Below are 12,575 nucleotides of genomic sequence, written 5' to 3' on the forward strand. Positions count from 1 at the left end.
TTTGGGCAGCAGGCTGGTAGTATTGGTAGTAGTACCTTTATAATGTGTAGGCTGGTTAGCAGTACCTTTATAATGTGTAGTCTGGGCAAGAGTGCCTTTATAATGTGTAGTCTGGGCAGCAGTACCTATATAATGTGTAGTCTGGGCAGCAGTACCTTTATAATGTGTAGTCTGGGCAGAAGTTCCTTTATAATGTGTAGTTTGGGCAGCAGGCTGGTAGTATTGGTAGTAGTACCTTTATAATGTGTAATCTGGGCAGCAGTACCTTTATAATGTGTAGTCTGGGCAGCAGTACCTTTATAATGTGTAGTCTGGGCAGCAGTACCTTTATAATGTGTAGTCTGGGCAGCAGTACCTTTATAATGTGTAGTCTGGGTAGTAGTACCTTTATAATGTGTAGTTTGGGCAGCAGGACCTTTATAATGTGTCGTCTGGGAAGCAGTACCTTTATAATGAGTAGTCTGGGCAGCAGGGTGGTAGTATTGGTAGTAGTACCTTTATAATGTGTAGTCTGGGCAGCAGTACCTTTATAAATTGTAGTCTGGGCAGCAGTACCTTTATAATGTGTAGTCGGGGTAGTAGTACCTTTATAACGTGTAGTCTGGGCAGCAGGACCTTTATAATGTGTAGTCTGGGAAGCAGTACCTTTATAATGTGTAGTCGGGGTAGTAGTACCTTTATAACGTGTAGTCTGTGCAGCAGGACCTTTATAATGTGTAGTCTGGGAAGCAGTACCTTTATAATGTGTAGTCTGGGCAGCAGTACCTTTATAATTTGTAGTTTGGGCAGCAGGCTGGTAGTATTGGTAGTAGTGCCTTTATAATGTGTAGTCTGGGCAGAAGTACCCTTATAATGTGTAGTTTGGGCAGCAGGCTGGTAGTATTGGTAGTAGTACCTTTATAATGTGTAGTCTGGGCAGCAGTACCTTTATAATGTGTAGTCTGGGCAGCAGTACCTTTATAATGTGTAGTTTGGGCAGCAGGCTGGTAGTATTGGTAGTAGTACCTTTATAATGTGTAGGCTGGTTAGCAGTACCTTTATAATGTGTAGTCTGGGCAGCAGTACCTTTATAATGTGTAGTCTGGGCAAGAGTGCCTTTATAATGTGTAGTCTGGGCAGCAGTACCTTTATAATGTGTAGTCTGGGCAGCAGTACCTTTATAATGTGTAGTCTGGGCAGCAGTGCCTTTATAATGTGTAGTCTGGGCAGAAGTTCCTTTATAATGTGTAGTTTGGGCAGCAGGCTGGTAGTATTGGTAGTAGTACCTTTATAATGTGTAATCTGGGCAGCAGTACCTTTATAATGTGTAGTCTGGGCAGCAGTACCTTTATAATGTGTAGTCTGGGCAGCAGTACCTTTATAATGTGTAGTCTGGGCAGCAGTACCTTTATAATGTGTAGTCTGGGAAGCAGTACCTTTATAATGTGTAGTCTGGGCAGCAGTACCTTTATAATGTGTAGTTTGGGCAGTAGTACCTTTATAATGTGTGGTCTGGGTAGCAGTACCTTTATAATGTGTAGTTTGGGCAGAAGTACCTTTATAATGTGTAGTCTGGGCAGCAGTACCTTTATAATGTGTAGTCTGGGCAGCAGTACCTTTATAATGTGTAGTCTGGGCAGCAGTACCTTTATAATGTGTAGTCTGGGCAGCAGGGTGGTAGTATTGGTAGTAGTACCTTTATAATGTGTAGTCTGGGCAGCAGGCTGGTAGTATTGGTAGTAGTACCTTTATAATGTGTAGTCTGGGTAGTAGTACCTTTATAATGTGTAGTTTGGGCAGAAGTACCTTTATAATGTGTAGTCTGGGCAGCAGTACCTTTATAATGTGTAGTCTGGGCAGCAGTACCTTTATAATGTGTAGTCTGGGCAGCAGGGTGGTAGTATTGGTAGTAGTACCTTTATAATGTGTAGTCTGGGCAGCAGGCTGGTAGTATTGGTAGTAGTACCTTTATAATGTGTAGTTTGGGCAGCAGGTTGCAGTCTGCCAGTGTGAGGTCAGGTCCATCCAGGAAGCAGCGTGTGGACTCCTGAGGGTCTTCTGTGCTGTTCGCATCGATCTCTTCCGGCAGGGGGGTCCTCAGGAATTCATCCAGCCGCCTCAGAGACTTCAACAGGGCCTTCTCCAGGCCTATACCCCCCCCCCCCCCCCCCCCACACACACACACACACACAGACATTGTAATCACAGTCAGAGACAAAGGGGCTACAGTGTAAACACGCAAACACACAGTACACAGATGCAGTACACACAAACTTGCAAAGCACACACAAACAAACACACACACAAACACAAGCCTTACCGTCGTTGGTATCTTTGCGGGGGTTCTTGATGTAGGCAGAGAACTTGGAGAACACATCTATACCTGCAGTGTTTGACTCTGGGTGTTTAGTCGCCAACTTGGGGTACCTGAGAAAGATATATCAGACATCAGGATTGGTCAGTTGAATCCCGGAAGTGGTCATTTGATTGACAGGCAATAGACAGGAAGTGGTGGGTGTGTACCGTGGTGGCGTGAGTTTTTCCTCCAGGAACTCTTCTATCTTGTTGACATCGACCTTCACCTCCCCGTTAAATGTGACAAACGGAGGGTTGGTCCCCGGGGCCAGGTCCTGCAGGTCCGCCGGTTTCCTGGGTAACACATTATTACAAGGTTCTTACAGGGCTCCTGTGTCAGGGAACCCACATAAACATCATCCAGCATTAATGGCTGAATGTCTTTAGAAAGTATGTCAAATCCAGTTGATCTTGATATAGAACACAATTGATTGATTGATAGATGTATCGGCCAATGGAATGATCCATACCTTTTGAGGTCGACTGTGGTGACGTTGAAGATAACTCCCTTCAGCCACAGGATCATGAAGAGGCGCTGGGAGAACGGACAGTTCCCGATGCTCTCACCATCACTGCCAGCCTAAGTAGGAGACACACAAAAGGTTCAGTCCAACTCATACACACACGGTTCAAATACATACAGTACATACAACAGGCCCCAATCACAAATGCCCTGGTCATTATTCCCTGTCTGGTCAAACACACTGCCACAACACGTTGAATCGGCCCTGACGATCTCTTGCCACTAAAGGTCCTCAACAAACCTGAGAGATCATTAACAACACTAGCACCACCAGCAGCACCAGCACCAGCAGCAGCAACAACAGGACCACCAGCAGCACCATCAGCAGCAGCAACAACAACAGCACCACCACCATCAGCACCACCATCAGCAGCAGCAACAACAACAGCACAACCAGCAGCAGCAGCAACAACAGCACCACCAGCAGCAACAACAACAGTACCACCAGCAGCAACAACAACAGTACCACCAGCAGCAGCAGCAAAAACAGCACCACCACCAGCACCAGCAGCAGCAACAACAGTACCACTACCAGCACCAGCAACAACAGTACCACCACCAGCAGCAGCAACAACAGTACCACCAGCAGCAACAACAACAGTACCACCAGCAGCAACAACAACAGTACCACCACCAGCACCAGCAGCAGCAACAACAGCACCACCACCAGCACCAGCAGCAGCAACAACAGTACCACTACCAGCACCAGCAACAACAGTACCACCACCAGCAGCAGCAACAACAGTACCACCAGCAGCAACAACAACAGTACCACCAGCAGCAACAACAACAGTACCACCACCAGCAGCAGCAACAACAGCACCACCACCACCAGCAGCAACAACAGCACCACCAGCAGAAACAACAACAGTACCACCAGCACCACCAGCAACAACAGTACCACTACCAGCACCAGCAACAACAGTACCACCACCAGCAACAGCAGCAACAACAGTACCACCACCAGCAACAACAGTACCACCAACAGCAACAACAGCACCACACGCAGCAACAACAGCAGTACCGCCACCAGTGGCAACAACAACAGCACCACACGCAGCAACAACAGCAGTACCGCCACCAGAAGCAACAACAACAGTGCCACCACCAGCAGAAACAACAACAGTACCACCACCACCAGCAGCAACAACAGTACCACCACCAGCACCAGCAACAACAGTACCACCACCAGCACCAGCAACAACAGTACCACCACCAGCACCAGCAACAACAGTACCACCACCAGCACCAGCAACAACAGTACCACCACCAGCAGCACCAGCAGCAGCACCAGCAGCAGCAACAACAACAGAACCACCACCACCAGCAACAACAACAGCACCAACAGCATCAAATTCCTCCATACTTCAAGCTCAACTCTTACCTTGACAAACAGCTCGATAGTTGGGAACCCCAGCTTTTTGGCTGCTATGTCAAACCAGGCCATGGTAACAACACAAGTCAAGGTATCAGTTTATGGACTCATAACCTAGAGGTCCAAAGACACAACCCGATCCTTAAATCAATCTGCCTCCAATCAGTCAGGTTCTGTCAGCGAAACTCGTGAAAGTTACTGTCTCTGTCTGGGCTGACTGAGACCGGACGGGGTCTGAGGGTTCTGTAGCTGTGGGTGTCCATGATTGGGGTGGTAAGATCAAGGGGAGGTGGGTTTAGATATGCAGAGCAGGACAGTGAGACGTTTTGCACAGCACACTCCCTCTTTGTTAGCCACACACAGCTAGCATAATAGACACACTGTTTGGGTGTTTTCCCTGTCTGGTGAGGCATCTTTCGTTTACTTTGATAGATTGTAGTTCTGATGTGTTGAATTCAGCTACAGGTACTGACACAATGACTTAATAATAGCCCATGCCAAACAGAGAACAGCATGCAAACTTGTTTAGATACGTAATCAGGTCCATGTGCCCCTCTACAATAATTTCTTCCTGATGCAAAAGTTTCAGTTTATGATTCCAGTAAAAGTATCTCATTCACTGCCCTAATAACCTACAATGCAGAAACTCAGCCTCTTTTGGTGCACCAGGATACGTTTTTATCAATCCTCAAACAACAGCAACAATAGGCCCCAACTGACTGACCCAGAGTCTGTGGGTATGGTGTCAGTGTAGGCTGGCGGAACAGTGTGAGGTCTGTTATGGGGTCAGTGTGTGGGAGTTGATGGAATCCTCAGGCCTGTTCTGACCCTGATGCAAAAGGGCAATGTGTTTCTCACACGCACACGCACACGCACACGCACACGCACACACACACACACACACACGCACACACATACGCACACACACACATACGCACACACACACACACACACACACACACACACACCTTGAAAACGTACTCCTCGAAGGCAACCAACCATACTGTGCATGCATATCATAGAAGTACCTCATTGGGTAGAAAGTTGTCAACAACATAAAGAGGATTGTTTGATCATGTATATTTCTACTGAGATCATTACAAACCCAACCAACTCCGACTCATCACACTTCAACTCCAACCCCAAAACTCAGGGCAATGGGTGACCATTCAGGTGTGCTGTGTGACTTTGTTACTATAGTGACAACAACAGCGGACCAATAAGTCAAATATCTGCATGTGTGTTGGCGGAGTGGGCCCTGTCACCCCCTCTTGTCCCCAGCTTGTCCCCAGACACCCCAGTCAGCTCCATACCACTAGGCCTGATAATCAGCTTATTGTCAGAGAGAAAGAGAGAGAGAGAGGGGGGAGAAGGGGAGAGAGCGAGAGGGCGAAAGAAAGAGAGAGAGAAAGAAAGAGAGAGAGTGGAGGGGAGAGAGAGAGAGAGAGAGAGAGAGAGAGAGAGAGAGAGGAGGGAGAGAGAGAGAGAATGCAAAAATAATTTCCTCCATGTTTTCCTTGACTCTCTAACTCCGGTGAAAGCCACAGTTGGAGCTTGCTCCTGCCTCCTGCCTCCCCTGACCTTGGCCATGGAGCATACCTACAGTTGCTCTCACACCAAGAGCAAGACAAAGGCGTCTATTGTATTATGTGAGCAGGCGCCCCGGGAGAACAGGCCAGGATATTAGGACATTTTCCCCCAGGCTTAATCCTTCAGCTGGGCGCCAGGGCACCTTCATCAAACACTGGAATGTGCCCTTGTTGTGTTGGTCACGTCCTGGGCCCATGGCATGCAGCCCTCCAGACCTACAACGCCATAACAATATGACCATTTTTAGCATGAGGTTTTATCTAGGCGACTGACGGTTAGCACACATATTATGTAGCACATATGGGAGTCAAATCCACAACCCTGGGGTTGCTATAGAGAGCCACACTCCAACCAATTGAGCCAAAGGAGGTACCATGTCAGGTAACTTTTTAATACAGGTTTTTTTATAGACAACTGATCAGAAATGCATGGCTCAAAGCAATACAGTCGCGGCTAGAATGGAGCGTAATGATGTAGAGCCTCAATGTAGTGCTCTCCACCTAGTTCTCAAAGCACTTTACATTGATAGTGGGCCACAGGGGATGCTACGGTAGCCATTTTGCACCAGAACACTAACCAACAACACTACTAGAATGCCCTCACACACACGCACGCACGCATGGGACAATGGGGCCGGCAAGACTGTGTGTGTGTCTGTGTATGTGTCTCCGTGGAACTGTGTGTGTGCGTGTGTGCGTCTGTGCGTGTGTGTGTGTGCAATCAGCTAAAGAGGGGTAGAATTACAGTAGCATATCACTCTCTTAATGGGATGAGATAAGGAGATCACAGTGGGATCACAGGCAACCCAGCGACATGACTCCCACATGCCAACACAATCACACACAACCCCAACAAAACACCTCACATGCAATCATAACAATATTACACAACATGCCTCACACCCAAACCGTAAGTATGCTTAATGCTCCCTTAGCAACCGATTTTCAAAATGGCGGTGTGTTTTTGAATAAAGCCCAGCAGGCTAATACTTTACTGGCCAGACACACAGACCCTCTTCTTTCCTTACTACACCACCTCTGACCTGCAGGGCCAAACAGTGTCTTTATTATGATGTAAATTAAGTTACCTGCTAAGTACTCAACAGTATATTTTCCAGGCCCAGATCTGAAGCGAAGCCAGTGTCATTGTATGTTGCCATGTCGCTACACTCGGTGGTAAAGAAGAACAGGCCACAGAAAGTAGGCTAATGATAACAACAACGGCCTCTCCCTCTCAACGACTCCCGACAGGCAGCCATTTCAAGTTGTCAAATCGCATTGCTTTAAACCAGCCAGAGGAGAATAGACCACAACAACAGAACAATGTCTGTGGCTTTGACCGGACAGTGTCTGAGCTAGCCTTTATGACCAACTGAACATGACCATAGACCAGACACTAATATAATTAGCCACTAAGTAGCTAAGATAAGCTAAAAGGTGGGCTAGGGCTAGTGGCTGGCATGGGTTTTCCTATGATGCTAGCTAGCACGCTACACGTAGCCCCATTTGTAATCTATAGAACAGGATGACAGGAAAGTTCCATTACGAGCTAAGTAGATAATTCTCGAGGATTCCGAAACACTGATTTGATTACCAGATGAGAGAGGGAGACAGATAAGAAGAGAAGGAATAGAGATTGTGTGGGTCTGTATTGTTGTGACATGTGGACAGATACATCTTGTAGCTGTTACCTGAATAGAAGCTACACTTGACTTTAAACACATGCTAAACTATATCCTGCCACAAGTAGAGATGCCAATACACAGAGACAATGGCAGAGAGATCTGTACATCTTAGACCACACCCCTCAGTGTTCTTCAGTCCTGGTCCTGAGCACCCACAGGATGTGCAGGGTAACACACCTGATTCAGGTAATCAGCTGATCGATACAGCCTGTAGCTCTACAGGACCAGGGAGACTGGGGTCTGTTCAGGAAGATGCAACATAACAGAATTTTCAGATATAAATGCACTGTGTACTACACAGGGTGTATTGTAGATAGAACACGTGATTGCCTGTCGTCTAAAAAAGGGAATTGTGTCAGCTTTATTCATCACATGTCTATCTGCAACGTTCTTAACGTCATAGCTAACCCATAGTTAACCCTTGGTGCTACTGTACCTTGACATAGAGGAAGATCTCATACTCCTGGGGGTCCGAACTGTCGCTGTCTTCCCCGTGAGGAGTTGGGCTCTGCAGCCTCACAGACTTCTTTGGCGTCTTCTCCTCCCCCTGCGCCTCCTTCTCTTTCTTCACCTCTATCTTCACCTCTGTCCTCTGGTGCATAAACGTGGGCACCTCGTCCATGACCACCACCTTCTTCTTCTTTTTCTTCACCTGCTCCTCTCTCCTCTTCGGGGAAAGTACCTCCTCTTTGAGCACCGACTTCAGCTCCTTTATCCAGTCCTCCCTCCTCCCGGGGGTCTGCGCTTCCTCTGGGGACAACTTCTTAATCCCGTCCTCCTTCCGCCCAGGGGTCTGCCCCTCCTCTGAGGCCTCCTTCTTTATCCAGTCCTCCCTCCTCCCGGGGGTCTGCGCCTCCTCTGGGGACAACTTCTTAATCCAGTCCTCCCTCCTCCCGGGGGTCTGTGCCTCCTCTGGGGCCTTCTTGATCCAGTCATCGCTCCTTCTGCGGGTTTGCACCTCCTCTGGGGCCTCCTTTTTGGCCCAGTCCTCCCTCCTCCAGGGGGTCTCTGCCTCCTCTGGGGCCACCTTCTTGTTCAAGTCGTTGCTCCCTCTGCGGGTCTGCGCCTCCTCTGGGGCCGCCTTCTTGTTCCAGTCGTTGCTCCCTCTGCGGGTCTGCGCCTCCTCTGGGGCCGCCTTCTTGTTCCAGTCGTTGCTCCCTCTGCGGGTCTGCGCCTCCTCTGGGGCCGCCTTCTTGTTCCAGTCGTTGCTCCCTCTGCGGGTCTGCGCCTCCTCTGGGGCCTCCATCTTGATCCAGTCGTTGCTCCCTCTGCGGGTCTGCGCCTCCTCTGGGGCCTCCATCTTGATCCAGTCGTTGCTCCCTCTGCAGGGTGTCACCCTATCTCTTTTTACTGTCGCCTCCTCTTTCATTTCTCCTTGTCTTAGCCTTGTGGGAGATAGCAGCATCTCATTCAGCAGTTGTCGTTTCACCTCCTCTGTTCCAGGGAACCCATTCTCTATCCTGGCTTTGCGACCTTTGACCCCTAGTTCCATCTCTTCTTTCTTCTCTTTCCTTCTTTCCTTCGCTGTGTATTCCTTCCCAAACTTTACTGGCTCATCCTTAGTGGCAGGCCCTGGCTGTTCTACTCTCTCGCTGCCTCCCTCTAATGCAGATTTAGACTCTTCCTCAATGAGATCTTTTGGCTCTTCCGCCATCTCAATCGCTCCCTCTGACTGTGAGTCTAGATTATCGTCAATGTTTGTTACTGGCTGTTCCTCCAACTCACCCCCTCCCTCTGCTCCTTCCGTCCCTATCTCTGAGACCGGGACCGGATTATCCATCTCTTCAGCCCCTCCCACCTCTGCAGCTCCGGGCTCATCCAGAATGACCTCTCCTGGCTGTTCTTTCTCCATGTCTCCTCCCTCCTCAAGCTCGAAAGCCTCCTCAACATGCTCTAAATCCTTGTCATCGTCCTCCTGTGTAGCTCCTGCTGAACCCTTGAGTATCTGTACCTGTGGCTGAGCTGCAACGTTGTCTTCTTTCTCTTCCCCCTCTTCTCTGGCAGCATTATCAGGCTCCAAAGCCTTTTCCGTCTGTTCCTCCATACCGCCACCTCTTCTCTCTTCCTCTGCTATGTCTACATTATCCTCCTTCTTTTGCTCCTCATCTACTTTGCTGCCTCCTGTGTCCATCCCCACCACCGCATTATCCCCAACCTGTCGTGGTTCTTCCCTCTCCCCACCACCTCTCTCCACTGCCCTATCACTGTCACCCTCTTCCACCTGTAGCTGCTGTTCTGTCTGTTGTAAACCTCCCTCCTCTTTAGAGCCGTTCTCACCCTCCTGACTCTCATTGGGCTGTATCAGTGGCTGTGCCTTGCTCTTGCTCCCTCCCTCTACCTCAACAGGTGGAGTGACAACATCCTGTGGCTGTTGAGCTGTGGTTGCCTGACTCTTGACGACTCCAAGCTCTATGAACTCCTTGGTAACGAACAACGGGGGCTGGTGCTCTGTCGCTTGAAGGGTCTCCTCTTTTTTCTCTAAAACGGCTTTAGTTGTCTCTCCCTGTTCCTCTGTAACAGGGCTTTTAACCTCCTCCTCTTTTTTCTCTGTACTCTTCTCACTTCCCTGCTGGTTCTCATCCCTCTCTTCTTGTGAAACCTGTCGATTTTTTGCCAATGTATTGTTACTTTCCTCACTCTCTCCTTCATTGTCATTGGCTGGCTGATGTTTAGGCTCCTCTTCCTGTTCTTCCTCCTTCCGTGTCTCTCTGACCTCATCAATAGTGGACACAGTTTGACAGTCCTCAGTTACTTGGCTCCCGCTTTCATCACTCACTCTCGCCATGCCATCATCATTAGTCACCTGGCTGATGGGCATCTCTGCGTCCTGACCGCCACTCTGCTCTCCCTTTGCTAACTCATCTGTAGTGGATGTGGTTTCTGGCTTTCGACTCTCTGTACACAGCTCTTCTTTACTCTCCACCTCATCATTAGTAGACGGGACTGGCGGTTCTGTTGTCGTCAAACCGACATCGTCCTCTGTCTTCTCTGTCTCATCAATAGGCAAAACGATTTGTGCCTTTTCTGCCTCTGGAGATGTGTCCTCGTCTTTCCTCTCTACCTCATCATTAATGGACTCAGTTTCAGGTAAACTAGGGGGTGGTGGGGGGAGAGGAGGTTCTCTCTCCTCTATTTCTCTCTCTTTGTCCGCCCCTGCTGACTCCTCTCTCTCAGCGAACTTCTCTTCTTCAACAGCCTCTACAGATTTCTCCTGCTCCTCTTCAATTACAACAACTGGCACAGTCAGCTCCCCCTCCCCTTTATCTCCCTCTCTCTTTTCCTGTAAACCAACCTGCTCTTCAATCCCCCTCTCCCCCTCCTCTCCCTCCTTTCCTCCGCTCTCGCTAGCTTGCATCGTCACTTCGAAATGATCAGCTGCACCTTCCCCCTCACCTGCCATCCCAATGTCCTCCATGTCCTCGCCCACCTCATCCCCCAGTTCTAACACCTCCTCTGCTAGTTCTACATCCTCCTCCTCCTCCTCCTCTTCATCTCGTTGTCTCTGTCTGTCTGGGTTGGTACAGGTTCCTATAGGGCTGTGGATGATGGCTCCATTGGAGAGGTCCGGGCTGAGGCCATTAGCTTCAGACTGAGCCATGGTTACTGGAAGACCAACACACACTGGGAAGGAGTGTGTTCAAGGTTCCAACGAGTATGTGTCCAGGAGTTCAAGCCAAGTTTGAGAAAGTTGGATAAGTGTGTGTTTGTAGGTTCCACGGACGCACGCACAGCTTCTAGTTGTCGCTGCCTGGGGCTCCAATCTGTAATTAGTGCCTGTGTACAGTTGGTCAAAGTACAATCTCTTCCTCCCTCTCTCTCTCTCTCTCTCTCTCTCTCCCTCTCTCTTTCTCCAAAGGATTAGGCTGAGTTTCAGAAGTTGATCCCCACATGACCAGCCTGCCTCATTTAAATCCGCCCAGAGCCTATATTCCCCCCAGCCCAGCTCCAGAGCCTATATCCCCCCCAGCCCAGCTCCAGAGCCTATATTCCCCCAGCCCAGCCCAGCTCCAGAGCCTATATCCCCCCAGCCCAGCTCCAGAGCCTATATTCCCCCAGCCCAGCTCCAGAGCCTATATCCCCCCAGCCCAGCTCCAGAGCCTATATCCCCACAACCATGCCTAGCCCAGCATAGCCCCAGTATCCCACATCCCTCCCCATACCCCAGGCCCCTCTACTCCACTCCAACGCCCATCCATTCAACCACTTCCCTAACAATCTCCTCCTCCCAATGGCTGCCTCCATACATGCCTGAACCCCCCCCCCCCCCCAATCCTAAAACACATCCAACCTGCCACACTTTCCCCAACCCCAAACCATCTTTAACCTCCTCTCTGACCCCTTTGCAGTTTTACGTTCTCCTTTAACATAACTCATAGGCTAAGCCTCTGCTGAGGTCAGTGAGGATGCCCTAAGTTAGCTTTTCAGTAAACCACAGTTGTCCTAGAACAATCCCTTATCCTCTTTCAGGCTTTAGGCAGAGTAGACCTATAAAACCACTGTCTGACAGTCAGAGGTAGACCTACAGGCAGAGGCATCAGAAAGTAAAGGATTGCATTGTTGACCAAATTTAATTATTCACACAAGAGAATTTTGGTACAAAAGGATGAATAACCTTAGTAATTATTTATCTTTTTAATTCCATTTTTCGATCTAAACATATTGATGATGCTTCCATTATACTCTTCAAATAAAGAAGAATCAAATCATCTACTACTGACTGTAGGCCTTACGTTTTTCAACGTTAGAGGGCAGTATTGCTTTGTCTATAATGGTATTAAATATGATAAAATAGCAGGTCATTTACATATTACATATAAATAAATAGACTTCACTTCAGTAGACATAAGTATGGCATTTGCAACGAACAGTTCAGGGCAAAATGACAGTGTCCTAAAACTCAACACTGACAGTGACAGCTAATGTGCCATCACCTTCAGAGCGTTCCAGTAATTTGCAATGGGGTAAAGCGCTGCGTAGACATCACTGATCTAAAACAGACCCTATGAGTCAAACTCGTTATCATGTAATCTCTTGGACAATCCCGAATTGCAGTGATCAGTGAAGCTGCG

The 12,575-nt window shown here is 48.7% G+C and overlaps 1 protein-coding gene across 1 annotated transcript; it reads right to left on the reverse strand.

The window, feature by feature from the left end:
* Positions 1–1,936: 1,936 nt before the first annotated feature.
* On the reverse strand, positions 1,937–11,085 carry LOC120033718 (chloride intracellular channel protein 4-like; the record flags this gene model as incomplete). The annotated part of the gene is made up of 6 exons (XM_038980158.1): positions 11,051–11,085; positions 4,242–4,260; positions 2,805–2,914; positions 2,503–2,628; positions 2,300–2,406; positions 1,937–2,127 (listed from the first exon to the last, which is right to left on the reverse strand). Coding segments are annotated over exons 1-6 (588 nt in total), but the record flags the coding sequence as incomplete, so codon positions are not given.
* Between the last annotated feature and the right edge of the window lie 1,490 nt (positions 11,086–12,575).

Source organism: Salvelinus namaycush, chromosome 40, assembly GCF_016432855.1.
Source record: "Salvelinus namaycush isolate Seneca chromosome 40, SaNama_1.0, whole genome shotgun sequence".
Classification (NCBI taxonomy): Eukaryota; Metazoa; Chordata; class Actinopteri; order Salmoniformes; family Salmonidae; genus Salvelinus; species Salvelinus namaycush.